This window comes from Anser cygnoides, chromosome 1, assembly GCF_040182565.1.
Source record: "Anser cygnoides isolate HZ-2024a breed goose chromosome 1, Taihu_goose_T2T_genome, whole genome shotgun sequence".
NCBI classification, from domain to species: domain Eukaryota; kingdom Metazoa; phylum Chordata; class Aves; order Anseriformes; family Anatidae; genus Anser; species Anser cygnoides.
Window position 1 is genome coordinate 104,344,514 of NC_089873.1, and position 14,177 is coordinate 104,358,690.

Sequence of the window (14,177 nt, forward strand, 5' to 3'; positions counted from 1 at the left end):
CATTCTTTTCCCCAAGATTACTTGTTTAATTGCCATTTCACCAGTACATTTTATGCTTTATATACATGTATCTTTAATCTTTGCTTCTTTAGCTTTTCAAATACATAATATATTATCTTCAGAGTACTAACTAAGACAACACAGAAGAGGCTCCTAGTTAGTTTTTAATTGGTGCTATGAACTTCCTCAGTTTGGGGAACTGACGTGTAGTTGAAATGACAGGACCTGACAATATAAGAGAGGAAATAAAAAAAAAAAAGCCAACCAGCAGAGTCCATGGCTTAGCTAGCAGACTATGGCCACCCACAGATTCTGAGGAGACAGAGAGCTTAAGTACAATGAGACTGCAGGAGCAACTCTGAAGGTAGGGGGAAGCAGGGGAACACCAAGAGAGCCAGGGGATCAGAATTAAATGACTACTTAAAATACATCCAAGAGCAGTCTGGTCCCCACTTCCACAAGTGGAACTGCAGCAGCTTTAGAGCTATTTTCAAAAAAGTTTTGCTTCCTGGAGTGATGATCTAGGTGAAACTTAGTCCCCAAAATGCCCTCATTGTAGCAAGAAGACAAAACAGATGACAGAGCTTAGCAAGTGCAAGGTACATACAACTTACTACTCTCTTAAAATCCTCATGAGGAAATCTTAGTCCCAAAGGGCAAAATTTACTTGCACAGGTGTGCTAGCAGAGAATATCCCAGTTTCAAAAGTGTTGCTGCTGGCTGAACGTTGAAAATGGGAAGAAGTCGTCTAGAGAAGTACCAAAATGCTAGGGTTCTAGTAACTAGGTACTATAAAATGGTCATTGAAACCATCTTCCTGACTAGTGTTTTGGCTTATCAGCTAGCATGGAAGGGCTTGTGAAGTTTCTAGCCTGCCCACAGGCTTTGCCCAGGGTTATCAGCAGACTTACAACCCAGATGACATCCACAGCTGCTGAAGTTGGAATAGCGTCCACATCAAAGGGCCTTCAGAAACTCTCCCAAAAGGAACAGGAGAGAGTAAGGGCCTTCTACCTCTAATTCCCTAAACCACACAGGAAGTAGAGAATTTTCAGGACACATTAAAAAAATAAAAAATAAGCTTCCAAGTTACAGGAACCAGCTCACATCCCTAGAAAGTTATTCCTAGAATAAAAGCCACAAGGAACCCAGGTGGGATATTTTGGCCGTCACAGTTCTCAAGATTGAGCCTACCATACATTTCTTGCCCAAATGATGTGTGACAGCTGAAAAGGGGAGAGTGACTGTCCCTTCACTGGAGAATAACCCACTGTCTCACCACAGCTCTTACTGTGGCATGGATACCCAATACTTGTAACACAGTGCAGAGTCACGACAAGTACTGCTGGACAGATACAAGTCCAGGGCTCAGGATAGTGATGCAGGAACATGAAACGCTGAACGGTGGGACTACCTGGATGTCATCTAGTGCAAGTAACTACCAAATTATAAAGACAGGCTCTTTTTTCTTTTTTAAAGCTATTTCCAGTTAAACAGCTGAAGGACAATGAGGCCTTTGCATGAAGGAACAGGGGAGAAGGGAGGAGTGAGAGAACTTTTTCCAGTGAACCTAGAAGCCAAACAAGGAGTCTCACGATGGGGTGCCCAGCTGCAGTTACAGCATAGTGGCAGCAGATCTACTCAAGGACTTGCACGACTCCTCCCTTAAGAGCACAGGAACACCCAGCACTATAAAGAATTGCACCAAAGAAAGGAATAGTAGTGCATGCATGGGGAGGTTCACTCCCCACCACAGACATAATTAATCTAACAGGATTTTGTGTTGAGATTTAGGAGAAACATGACTTATCTCCTCACAGATTCCATTTACAAGCTCTAGCCAAATGCTGCAGCCCTCAGCACTGTAGGCCAAGACGCAGTGACTTGAGCTGCTATTGAAAGTAACTGCAAAAAGCAAGAGGAAAAAAAAAAAAAAAAGGACAAAGAACCCAGAGGCACCTACCCAGCCTCCTCCTGTACCCACCTTCCTCAGGATTCTTGCTTTCCCTGTATGAAAAGATGGGGAAGAAGAGCTAGGATGTAGCATGCAACAGCCAAGTAGGCAGAAGAAATGAGGCTCCCTCTCCTCCTTGCCCACCTTGTGAGGAGTCAGTATGTTCTCTTTAGGTTCAGTAGTTTCAATGTGGGGTCAAAAATAGTAAGTTTTGACTGAAGTGAAGACCTGGCTTAAAAAAGAAGGATTGTCCTGACTTGTTTCTGATTGAAGACTAGAGAGGTTTGTGCCTCCTGTGATTCCGTCTGGTGCCTCTAGAGCCTCTTGGTCATCAGTTTGTTCCATTCCACTGCTTTGACCATTCAGAACTGGACCCAGTTGGACTGCTGAGGAGCCTGATTAGGAACAGCACTGAAAGAAAGAAAGAAAGGACAATCAAAGGAGCAGCTCTAATAAGACGTTGTAACTCACTGCTCTTCCAGCACCCATGAGGAAGCCACCCTTCCTGTGTGGAGTTCCCTTCACCAGAATTTACCTGGATGCAGTGCTGAAGTCTCCCCAGAGGTCTGCAGTAGCTGACGCTGGTGCCTTGGATGCAGACACAGGAGCATCTAAGTCTAACAGGATATCTAAGACAGAAAAAGAAGAAAAATCTGTCAAGATAGTCAAGGGTAAACAAACAACAACAAAAACACGGGCATTTAAACTGTCACCTACATAAACTACTGGATGCAACAGCATCCAGCTCTCCCTCCAGAAGAAGGGAGCTAGAATGTTCAAGGACTGAGTTTGCTGTAACAGCAGCCCCTTTTACCAAATGTACACTGAGCCTCCAGCTCCTGCTGCAGGGGTACATTGTCATCAAGAACCATTCGGTTTTCATCTTAGTGTATCAGCTAGCAGATTTGCAACATATTATCCCTTCCCAGTGGATTTAGGAATCAGATTCAGCCCAAGCACAGCAACCATAATAGTTATTAAACAGGCTTCTCCTGATCAGTACAAATCATGCACGGCAGCCCAGTCCCACTCAAGAGGTTACGGTTTCTTCTCAATCAGGTCTGTATATAGCACTGCTAATGTCCCTGAATTCACAGGAGTGTCATCAGCATTCATGTTGCAGTCACACACTCAGTACAGCACCTAGAAGACTGCAGCAACCTCTTTGTTACAGCCCAATTCCACTACACTTTGCACCTTCTGGTCTTCATACTAAAACTACCTCCCCTCCCTGTTCAACTCCTCTCAAGAAGTGCTTTTCCTGCACCTTTCAAAAACCACAGGACTATCTGTCTTTCCCTGTGGAAAGCAAATGACTGAGCACTAGTTTTCTGAACACCCTATACAGCTCTGTCAGTGCCCCTAAAGCATACATGAGTTCAGAAGAATTCAAGTATTTAAATTCGATACCCAACCAACCAGGTCATATTGACCAATTCATTTGGTTTCCCTTCTTGCAAGGAGAGCAGCTACAGTGCTATTCTCCCTTGCAAGGCTATCAAGCTGCTATTATTAAACAAACACGGATATCCTCAGGTCAAAGGGAGCAAAGCCCTCAGGGTCCGTCATGTTTCACAGGGCTTTTAACTGCACTTTTGACACTAGTTCCCTGAAGCAGGCCCATGTTCCATCTCTGCGCCTACTGGTGTCCAACAGACTATTTGTTCCATGCTAATGTTTACCTGCACTGCTCGCATTACTGGATTTCAGCACCGGTGGTGGTGTGACTTGGTTGGCAATGGCCGTGGAAGAAGGAGGAGGGATGGGAGGGACTGCAATTTTGCCTCCTGGTGGGGGTGGAAGCAGGCTTAGGCCCCCTGATCCAGACACACGAGGCTTGGCTACTCCTCCTTTCTTTGTCGTCATGTTCTGTATACAGGGAGAGGACAAGTGAGGAACAGTCTCCACTGGCATATCCAGAGAAAGAAGCTGAGTCAACTTTGCTCCTTACCCCAATGTTCAGTTTGATGGTCTGCCCTTCCTTGAACCCTAAATCTAATTTGGGACGTGTGTCAGCTTCCTGAGACTCCCTGGAGATCTCAGTCTCCTGCTTCACCCACCTAAAAAGAAGAGAGGTAAACACAAGACACTGTGGCAAATGGGAGCAGAGCTTCAGAAAAATGCATGGTTCCTTTCCCCACTCTGCCAAAGAACTGTCATGCCTTGTCAAGCCAGCTACCTCACCACCCCCAGTGCAGTATAGCAAAAAGCTCAGAATACCACAAACCCAAGAGACTGTCTAACACTCCACCTGTAGTGTCATAGGACTTAAGACTAACAGATCAGACCCTGCAGGACCCTCAGCTTGCAGCACACTCAGAGCAGGGCTTCATGATCATCCTGAGGAAACCTGCTCTAAGAGGACATGCACCACCACCCAACTCATTCCAGGGGCCAGAGGAAAAGCAGCAGTCCAGAAAAGCACAACTCACTTGAAGTGATCCTGCAAAGATACGTTGAAGTCAAAGGCATCACCACGGTCCGTGAAACCAATGCCTATAAATGCACTTCGTCCTAGCAAGGAGACGGAAGGAGTCATTGTAGGTGCCTTGCAAATTGGCCCCTGTGTCCATTCACTCCAAAATCCTCCTGCTTCTCCTAAACCACTCTGTGCTACCTCCCTCTGAGACATCTGCAGCTGAACACAAGCAGCTCACAGAAGTTCATTGCTCCTAGCCTGTAAGATGCACTTTTCTCACCATGTAGCGCTCTCAGAAACTAAATGCTCCTCCCTGTACTCTGTGTACTGTAGAGAACCCTCCTCTGTTAATCTTACCTTCCTACCCCTCCAGACACCCTACCCAGACTTTTCAGCACTCCCCCCACCATCTCAATCCACCAGACATGCATGCAGCTCCATCAGGTATGTCTGATGAACGCAGACATACCTCAGCTCCATCCGTCTCCTCCACCCCGACACTTGGCATATACATGACCCCTCAACTTACCAGTCCCATCCTGAATCCGAATCACAAAGTAACGGCTGGAATCCGTCACCGTCTCCACTGCAATGCCAGGATATTGGTCTATGGGAGCCTGAGCAAATAGTTCCCCTAGAAACAAAGAATCAGGTATTAAGGAGAGCAAGCTTTTTCTAATGCATGTCCAGAGCTACCATACAGAGCTTTGAGCAGGCTTAGAAGCACAGAGCTTTGAGCAGGCTTAGAATCACAGATTCATAACTAGCAACCACAGTTACGGTCTTGCCAAACCACATCCCTTCCCTTACCTGAAACCTTATCTTCTAGTTTTATATATGCAGTTTTGCCTTTGGAGGTGACACGAAGTCGCCCTGTCCAGTCCGGATGGTCCAGTTTCCAGTCAGATGCCCTGAAAAGAAAAGCAACTGTTCACTGACCGTACTTCAACCCTTCCACTTCTGCCCATCCAGCTAAAGTCTCTGCTCCCAAACCTTCAATGCACGCAGCTGCCTTATTCCCCTTCTCTTCTCTAACAATATATAAGGTCTCAGCTCCTCTGTTGCTGCCAATCTACATGCATAGCTCTGAGCAGCCTACCTTTCTGCTGCATAAAGGGAAATAGATACTATCCAGAGAACATCAACTCTGTGTTTTCCTTTATAATATTGCAGAATAGGGGAGACTGAAACCCAAGAACTCACTTGGAACTGTAAACACAAAAAGCAACTTAAAATCATCAGGAAAATTCATTAATTTTCTGAAACATACTGAAAAGTCACTCCATTACTTTATCCTACTGTTGTAAAAACAGTATCAAGTACCTGTACATCTAGAGGCAGCTAGTTTATACTAGGTAAAACATCATACATGCAACCATCTTGGCTGCCCCATCAAACAGACTGTTGCAGAATGAAAGAAAAAAATAATAATTAAAAAAAAAAAAAACAGAAAAAAAAAAAAAAAAACAGAAAAAACATCAACCTACAGGAGTCTGCAAATGGAAATAAGCATCTGTGGCCAGGTACAGCATCCACACCAGCAGTAGATCACCAAGCCCGGCAAGTACCAGCAATACACCCTAGAGCTTCAGAGTACAAACCAATTTCTCCAGCAAGTCTGCAGGAGCAGCTCACAGTGACATGCCACTGGTTTTGGCTAAAGACAGAGAAGGTATTTCTAACTCCTAGACCTGAAATATTTTCATAACAATCATAATGAAGCTCTTTTGCCTTCCTCCCAGCTACTGCAACAGCCAACAGACCAAATTCAACATTTGGTTACAGCAGATTGGACTCGTGTCCGATACTGGGAACCTGGCAAATTGAGAGCAGATGTTGGCTCTGCCTGGAAAAAGCACTGGAAGTCACTTACGTGCTCTCATGTCCTGCGTACGACTAGCTAGGCAATCCCCCGTCCTCCGCAGTATAGGAGGGAATACTTCTGGTCTAAGGCACAGACAGCATACAAAAGACTATTCAAATTTATTAGAAACATTCAGCATGTCATCTGCGGCTGGGGCCAGCGGAGGCAGAGGTGCTAAGGCCTCAGGAAGTCCACCTGACCTGCCTAAAGCCAGAGTGCGGCTCAGCAGGCACCACGAGCACCTGCATCCCAAGCCCCTGCTCGTCCACGCAGAATTGACCGTGCCAGCTGACCGGTCGCTCATGTGAAAGTCGACCACCGACCCCCGGCAAGGCCTCCGCCGCCTCATCCTCATCCTCCTCCTCCTCCTCCTCCTCCTCCTCCTCCTCCCCGCCCCGCTGAAGCGGGCAGCGCCGAGGCCAGGCGAGAGAGGCTCGGCCGCCCCAGGCGGAGCGGGGACCGCGCACAGCCCCGCAGCAAGCACGGGCCCCCGGCCCGGCCCCGGCACCTGTATCCGCGGTTGGAGGTGCGCGGCGGGATGCGGTACACGTTGACATCGGGCTTCACGCAGAGGACGGACTCGTACTCCAGCTCGGCCGCCGCCATCTCGGACGCGAACCCCGGCACCCCGGCGCGGAGCGAAGGGTGGGAGCCTAGGAACAAGCGGCACTTCCGACCGCCATCTTTGATGCGGGCAGGCCCCGCCTGGGGGCGCCGCTACGCCTACGTTGGGATCGGGCCGCGGCGGCGACGGCGCCGAGGAAGGCATCTTGCTGCGCCCGGCCGCCATCTTGGAACCGGTCCTGACAAAGCAAGCGCGGCCGGCGCCATCTTGGCTCCTGGCAGCCCGCTTCCCCCCCTGCCTGACGGGGCGGCCATGTTTGGTGCGGGCTGACGAAGCCGCGCCGGGCGCCATCCTGTGTGCGAGCTCCCGTTTGGCCGCCGGGGCGCTGGCCTCGGTGCTGGCTGCGGTACCGCGGGGCTGAGGCCTCCCGTGGGGCGGGGGGCCGCGGGCAGGCAGCGCCACCAAGGGGGGTGGCGGCTTGTCGGCACCGGGATCACCGTGACACGGCGGGTGCTGGGAAGCCCTGGGTCGGGGCGTGCTGAAGCAGATCCCGCTGTTCTCCCCTTCACATTTTTTTTTTGATAAGGACTAATAGTGTGTAAACTCCCGTTGTTTAATAGTCACATACTCCCCGGTGAAGGTTGGTGTTGAAGTCTTCTGCTGTGCAGTGGCCTGTGAACTGAGTCTCTAACAATCCTAAATGTTCACTCTGAAAACTGGTAGAAAAGGTACGAGAAAAGGTGTAAGAAAAGTTTATAAACAAAGTTATCTTTGTCCCCACAGCCAGAGACAGACGTGGCATGGGCTAATTGCGCCAGGAAGTAATTTAAGCTATCTATGCAAGACAGTGAGTACAATTTATTGCTGAGACTATAAGAACAAATAAATGAAACAGCACTGAGTTTGAGGAATATGTATATATTTATTTTTTTCTGGTACGAAACAAGAGTTAATGCAGTGAGAGCTGAAACTGCATCTGGAGGTTTGTAGGAGGAACAGGGTGGTAGCAGTCAAAGAAACTGTCCTTGCATCATGCCAAACACCCAACTAGCCCAGCATTGCATCTCTGACAGTGCCCAGTGCAAAAAAAAAAACGAAACTCGGAAAGGGGGATTGTGTTGCTGATTCCATAGATCTGGTAAGTGAAACTGTTTTGAAGTCAACAACAGGAACAGTCTTGGGTCATTAAGACCAATGAAATAGCATACTTGTAATTTAACTAGCATATGTCAATGTAACTGGCCTAGCTTTAAAAAAAAAAAAAAGGACAGCTATATGAATAGATACACAGGAACGATGCATGACTGGTGTGAGCTAAGTACCTGAATCATGATAGAATTATGCAAATGTGCAACTTCTGTTTTCCCTTCGCCTCTTCCAGCTTGTTCTGTTTCTCTGAAGTAGAAGGGAGAGGCTGACACATTGCTTTGTGGCAGATGTTGATGCCCGGGGATCAGAGGTCCATACCCTGCTGTGTGGGTGAAGAAAGGCCTTGCCCTGCCAGGCTGCACACAATGACAGACAGGTACCTGCTTGGGAATAGAGGTTTGAACACTTTTGTACAACCTGCACAAGAAAATGTGGGAATATATGGAGTCTATACTTAATGCAGACATGCCACAATGCAAAAGAAAGCTGTGCCTCCCTACTTACAGTATGCCAGTGTTGTATTGCTTGTCAGACTGCCAGATTGAAGGCAAAGAGGTTGATGAGAGGCAAACCTTGGAGAAGAATAGAGCAGAGCTGTTTAAAGACAGTAAACAATACAGAATTACAGTTTCCTAGTATACTAGACTGGCAAGCTGTAATGTAAGGGCTTAGTGGGCCAGAAGTTGGGTGTGCATTAATTAGCAATATTTTATAGACTTTCCTCCTCTGGATTCATCTAATTGCTTTTTTAAACCTGTTCATACTTTTGGTTACCAATAATCATCCTTTAAGCCATGAATCTAATCATGCAAAATGTGGAAAAGTGTTGGGTTGTTTGCTTTTTAGTTTTGTTTTCAAACTTCTATCTGATCATTTCATTTGATATCTCCTAGTTAATGTACTGTTAAAATTTACATAAAACTATTACATAAAACTATTCCCCTCATATCCCTCATACTGCCACTTAGATGTCTTTTTTTCACAGGGCGAAACGTTCTCATCGGTTGAGCTTGTCCACCAGAAGAAACTATTCTGAGCCGTGACTGTCCGGTTGTCTACATAATTTCTGCTACTATAATTGTTTTTAAGATAGAGGACCACCACAACAGCCAGTATTCAAGATGCAGCTGAATACTTCCTGCTGTATTTACCTTTTGAATACCGTAGCATCTTGACATGGTTTTTAATAGAATTTTCTACAGCAACTGCTATGTTTCTTCTTTAAGTGGTAACTTACCTAGATTACACCACTCTATGTATAGTTGTGTTTGCTTTCCCAATTCAGTAATTCACAATTACCAACATTAAATGTCACCCGCCTCCTTATTGTGTTGTCATGTGCCACAATCCTCTTACAACTCTTGTAAGAGAGCATTTAAACAAGAGAGTGGCAAAGGGCCAACTTTTGTAAGCACGTGAGGAAAGGTGCACAGGGAGCACCAGGACACCGGGAATGTGTCTCCCCCATTTGATTCTATTGAAAGTTATCCAACAGGAAGCATAAGTCTTCTGTTTGGTTTGTTAGTTTTTCAAACAAGTGTCCTTGGGCCAAGAAAAAATAAAGCATTGCCAATAATAGCTTGAGGGTTTGTTTTGTTTTTACAGGATTAAGCAGTAAGGATGAAATCTTGAAGGAGAGCTTATTTAAAGTCTGACTGTGAAAGAAATGGAAGCTATAGGCTTCCCACAGAAATTGTTAATGAATGAGAACCAAAGAACAGCAAAAGTCTTGGCTGGAGCTCAATCATATGAGGTGAGCAAATACAAAGTCCTACACAAGTAAGATAAAATATCTAGTGCATACCAATGTATGAGTAGCCTGATAATAAAACATGGAGAAGAATCATTTCTGCTTTTGCTTTTTGTTTTGCTTTGCTTTGCTTATTTAAGAAATACACATATATATATATGGCATTGTCTAGGAATGCCCATGAAGCCTGTCTCTGTGGATGGACACAACATTTGGAATCATCCTTCTGTGTACAGGAAGGAAACCAGTCTCACAAAATGACTCACTAGACTGTTTAAAGGTTAATGCTGAGACAAGCATTTTTACAAAACAGTCCAAATACTATTTCAAATGGTACTTCCTTCACTGAAAATGCACTGGCAAAACATTTGACCTGAACACTCACCCAGTCCTGAGAACACTTTATTGCGAAGAGCTACTTTTTAGTTATGTATGATCCAGTTACGTACATACCGGTTTTGCCATCCTTTGTTCCCTGCTTGATGTCCAAATGTCTTGTGCTTACCTAAACTTACCTAGAAATGTACAAGATATGTTGGGACCATACATGGGATTTTCTGAAGAGGCAAGTCTCAGAAATACTACAGCAGGACAACCTTGCAGATATGTGGTATCACTGGGGAGACCCTATGAAACTAACTATGCACTTGTGACAGTGAAAACAAGCGCAGTGCAAAGACTGGTCACCAAAGCACTGCCATATGCTTTATAGAGAAATAGTTGCATTAGTTATAGATAAGCTTTATAGGGAAATTTTTGAACAGTTTTTGTTTGTTTGTTTAGGAAGAAGAGTTTGCCACATACAAGGAGCATTCAGAGTCTGAAAGATGATAGTTACCTAGTGACTCCACCTGCGCAGAAACAACTGGGGAGTCAAGAGAAGTTGCAAAGCTTTGGTGAACTGCACAAGAAGTAGTAAAAAAAATAAAAGTGGAATTCGTAGTTCTTGCTAAAATGTTTTGGAGACAACCTGGCATGAGGGAAGCACTTGGAAATACCACATTTTTAGAAGTGCAGAGAGGTACCTGGTGACAGACAACATGGCTTCTCTAAGGGCAAATCATCACAAATTTGGTAGCCTTCTATGACAGGGTGCCCTGTCATAGACTTTCTATGACCTGCTGTGGCTGCAGGTGCCCACTGCGAGCAGCGTGTGTGCCGCTGGTGCTGCAGGGCGCGGGGTTTTCACCAACTGTTCATGGAATCACATCGCCCTCAGCCTTAAAAAAGCCTCAGGGAGGGCAGCGAGGAGTCGCTGCCCACCAGGTGCAGGGAGGGGCGACCAGCACGTTATAGCTGCCCGCAGCATGCTGCAGTGGTGGCTGTGGGGCACAGGGATTCTGTCCCTCCTCCCTTTCTTGTCCATCCTGTCTACTGGCAGCCTTTGTGACCGCAGTTTTTGCTGTGGTCTCCATCAGGCAGAGAGCTTCCCCCAAAAAGGCTGTGGTGACCCAAACAGAGGGCCTGCCCAGAGCCATGGCTATACAGGTCTCTGGCTGCAGGGAGTGCCAGAGCCTGCTGCTGCCGGGGGAGGGCAGCAGGTATTGCAGCTGTGTGGGGTGCGAGCAGGTGGAAGGTCTGGTCAGCTGAAAGAGGAGGTTGAGAGACTGAGGGCCGTCAGGGACTGTGAGCGGGAGATCGACTGGTGGAGTAGCTCCCTGGCGTGCCAGAGGGAAAGGTGCCAGGGAGATACCCCACAATTGGTGGTGGATCCCCTGCCCTGCCCCTGTCAGGCAGAGGTGGGGAGGGGAGGGTCCCTGCTCAGCATCCTTGGCGACCCCCCCCCCACACACACACCTCCCCAGGTCCCCCTAAGCAGTAGGTTTGTAGCATTGGACACTGAAGGGGAGGTAAGTGGGGCTGCGCGGGAAGGTTCCCCTAAGAGGTTACCAAGGACGAGGCGGTTGACTCTGTGCATTCAGACCGCCTCTGCCAGGAAAGAAAGAAGGGTGGTTGTGGTAGGCGACTCCCTTCTCAGGGGAACGGAGGGCCCCGTTTGCAGACCAGACCCGAGCCGTAGGGAAGTGTGCTGCCTACCTGGGGCCTGGGTCAGGGACATAACTAGAAAACTCCCGGAGCTGGTTCACCCCACTGATTGCTACCCATTACTCATAGTTCATGTGGACAGTGATGAAATCGCTCAGAGAAGCCTGCGAACTATGAAAAGAGATTTCAGGAGTTTAGGGAGAATAGTTCAAGGAGCAGGAGCACAAGTGGTGTTTTGTTCTATTCCTTCTGGGGAGGTGAAAGACACAGAGCGGGCTAGGAAAACACAGGTAATGAGTAATTGGCTGAGAGGCTGGTGTTGAGACAGGAACCTTGGGTTCTTTGACCATGGGGCAGTTTACTCGGCCCCTGGCCTGTTGTCGATGGATGGAACTCACCTGTCTCAAAGCGGGAAACGAATCCTAGCACAGGAGCTAGCAGGACTCGTCGAGAGAGCTTTAAGCTAGCTGTGATGGGGGGAAAGGGATAAAACAGGGCTCACCAGAGAAGAGCCTAGGGGAATGGTGCTGAAGCTGGGGGTGAGACAGATGTCTCATCTGAAGTGCATCTACACCAATGCACGCAGCATGGGCAACAAACAGGAGGAGCTGGAAGCGATTGTGCGGCAGGCTAACTATGACCTAGTTGCCATAACTGAAACATGGTGGGATCACTCCCATGGGTGGAGTACTGTGATGGACAGCTACAAGCTCTTCAGAAGGGATAGACAAGGAAGGAAGGGTGGTGGTGTGGGTCTTTATATTAAAGAGTGTTTTGATGTTGAAGAGCTTGGGGTTGGGAACGATAAAGTTGAGTGTCTATGGATAAAGATTGGGGGAAGACCTGTAGGGGTGACATCTTGGTGGGGGTCTGTTATAGGCTGCCTAATCAAGGTGAAGAGATGTATGAGGCATTCTATGAGCAGCTTGCAGAAGCTGCATGATCACCAGCGCTCGTTCTCATGGGAGACTTCAACTTCTCTGACATATGCTGGAAGTATAATACTGCACAGAGGAAGCAGTCCAGGAGGTCTCTAGAGTGTGTGGAAGATAGATGACACAGCTGGTACGAGAGCCTACCAAGTGAGGTGCCCCACTAGACCTGCTCTTCACTAACAGAGAAGGACTGGTGGGAGATGTGAAGGTTGGGGACTGTCTTGGGCAGAGCAACCATGAAATTGTAGAGTTTTCTATTTTTGGTGATGTCAGAAGGGTAACTAGCAAAACTGCTATCTTGAACTTTCGGAGGGTGGACTTTGACCTGTTCATTACACTTGTTGCAAGGGTCCCTTGGGATTCACTCCTTAAGGGCAAAGGGGTCCAGGAAGCCTGGACGCTCCTCAAGACGGAAATCTTAAAAGTCCAGGAGCAGGCTGTTCCTGAGTCCCATAAGGCAAGCTGGAGGGGAAGAAGACCAGCGTGGATGAACCGGGAACTTTTGTTGAGACTCTGGGGGAAAAAGAGAGTCTATGTCCTCTGGAAGAAGGGACAGGCTACTAGAGGACACTACAAAGAAGTTGCTAAGATATGTAGGGAAGAAGTTAGAAAGGCAAAAGCCCAGTTGAACGCAGATTGGCCACTGCAGTAAAAGAGAACAAGAAACCCTTTTACAAATATATTAACAGTAAGAGAAGAACCAAGGGGAATTTCTGTCCTTTACTTGATGCAGCAGGAAATATGATCACTGAGGATAAGGAAAAAGCTGAGGTTCTCAACGTCTTCTTACATGTCTTTAATAGTCGGATCAGTTATCCTCAGGGTACTTTACGCACTGACCTGGAAGTCCCTTGTGATTCAGGTAGAGAATCAACCCGTGATTCAGGAAGAGACAGCTAGAGACCTGCTCCTCCATCTGGAACGTCACAAGTCCATGGGACCAGATGGGCTTCACACTAGGGTGCTGAGGGAGCTGGCGGAGGTAGTTGCCAAGCTGCTTTCCACCATCTACGAGCATTCCTGGTTATCTGGAGAGGTCCCAGGGGATTGGAGGCTTGCCAGTGTGACTGGCACGTCCGTGGCATTCAGGGGATCAGGCCCAGCCAGCACGGGTTCATGAAAGGCAGGTCGTGCTTGTCCAACCTCATCTCCTTCTATGACCGTGTGACCAGACTGGTAGATGAGGGAAAGGCTGTTGATGCAGTCTACCTGGACTTCAGCAAAGCCTTTGACACGGTCTCCCACAGTAGCCTCCTGGGGAAACTGGCTGCCCGTGGCCTGAACAGGTATACTCTTCTCTGGGTAAAGAACTGGCTGGAGGGACGTGCCCAGCGGGTAGTGACTAATAGAGTTAAGTCCAGCTGGTGTCTCGTTACAAGTGGTGTCCCCCAGGGGTCGGTACTGGGACCTATCTTGTTTAATATCTTTATTGATGACCTAGATGAGGGGATTGAGTGTACCCTCAGTAAGTTTGCAGATGACACCAGGTTGGGAGGTAGTGTCGATCTGCCTGAGGGCAGGGTGGCCCTTCAGAGGGATCTGGATAGGCTGAATT

General features: G+C 47.5%; 1 protein-coding gene and 1 long non-coding RNA gene across 8 annotated transcripts; one reads left to right on the plus strand and one right to left on the minus strand.

The window, feature by feature from the left end:
* Positions 1-6,931, minus strand: NECAP1 (NECAP endocytosis associated 1). The gene is made up of 8 exons (XM_013199889.3): positions 6,746-6,931; positions 5,184-5,284; positions 4,903-5,007; positions 4,387-4,468; positions 3,906-4,014; positions 3,637-3,823; positions 2,490-2,583; positions 1-2,365 (listed from the first exon to the last, which is right to left on the minus strand). The coding sequence occupies exons 1-8, from the start codon at positions 6,841-6,843 to the stop codon at positions 2,317-2,319; spliced, it is 825 nt and encodes a 274-aa protein (XP_013055343.1). The 5' UTR covers positions 6,844-6,931; the 3' UTR covers positions 1-2,316.
* On the plus strand, positions 6,744-10,653 carry LOC125180824 (uncharacterized). 7 transcript variants are annotated; one of them, XR_010834915.1, is made up of 5 exons: positions 7,015-7,442; positions 7,586-7,649; positions 7,750-7,940; positions 8,184-8,327; positions 8,937-9,797. It is a non-coding gene; the product is annotated as an uncharacterized lncRNA (long non-coding RNA). The 7 variants fall into 7 exon arrangements; XR_010834916.1 differs by lacking the exons at positions 7,015-7,442; positions 7,750-7,940 and adding an exon at positions 6,744-6,882; XR_007159729.2 differs by lacking the exons at positions 7,586-7,649; positions 7,750-7,940 and adding an exon at positions 10,485-10,653 and having other exon boundaries at positions 7,015-7,530; positions 8,937-9,704.
* Positions 10,654-14,177: the final 3,524 nt, after the last annotated feature.

Excerpts from the sequence above, each read along its gene's own strand:
- NECAP1 (XM_013199889.3), bottom strand. The coding sequence starts at position 6,843 with ATGGCGGCGGCCGAGCTGGAGTACGAGTCCGTCCTCTGCGTGAAGCCC. Across the intron at positions 5,285-6,745 it reads ACCTCCAACCGCGGATACAG|GGCATCTGACTGGAAACTGG; the intron begins GTGCCGGGGCCG and ends TTTTCTTTTCAG. Across the intron at positions 4,015-4,386 it reads TCTTTGCAGGATCACTTCAA|GTGGGTGAAGCAGGAGACTG; the intron begins GTGAGTTGTGCT and ends TCTTCTTTTTAG.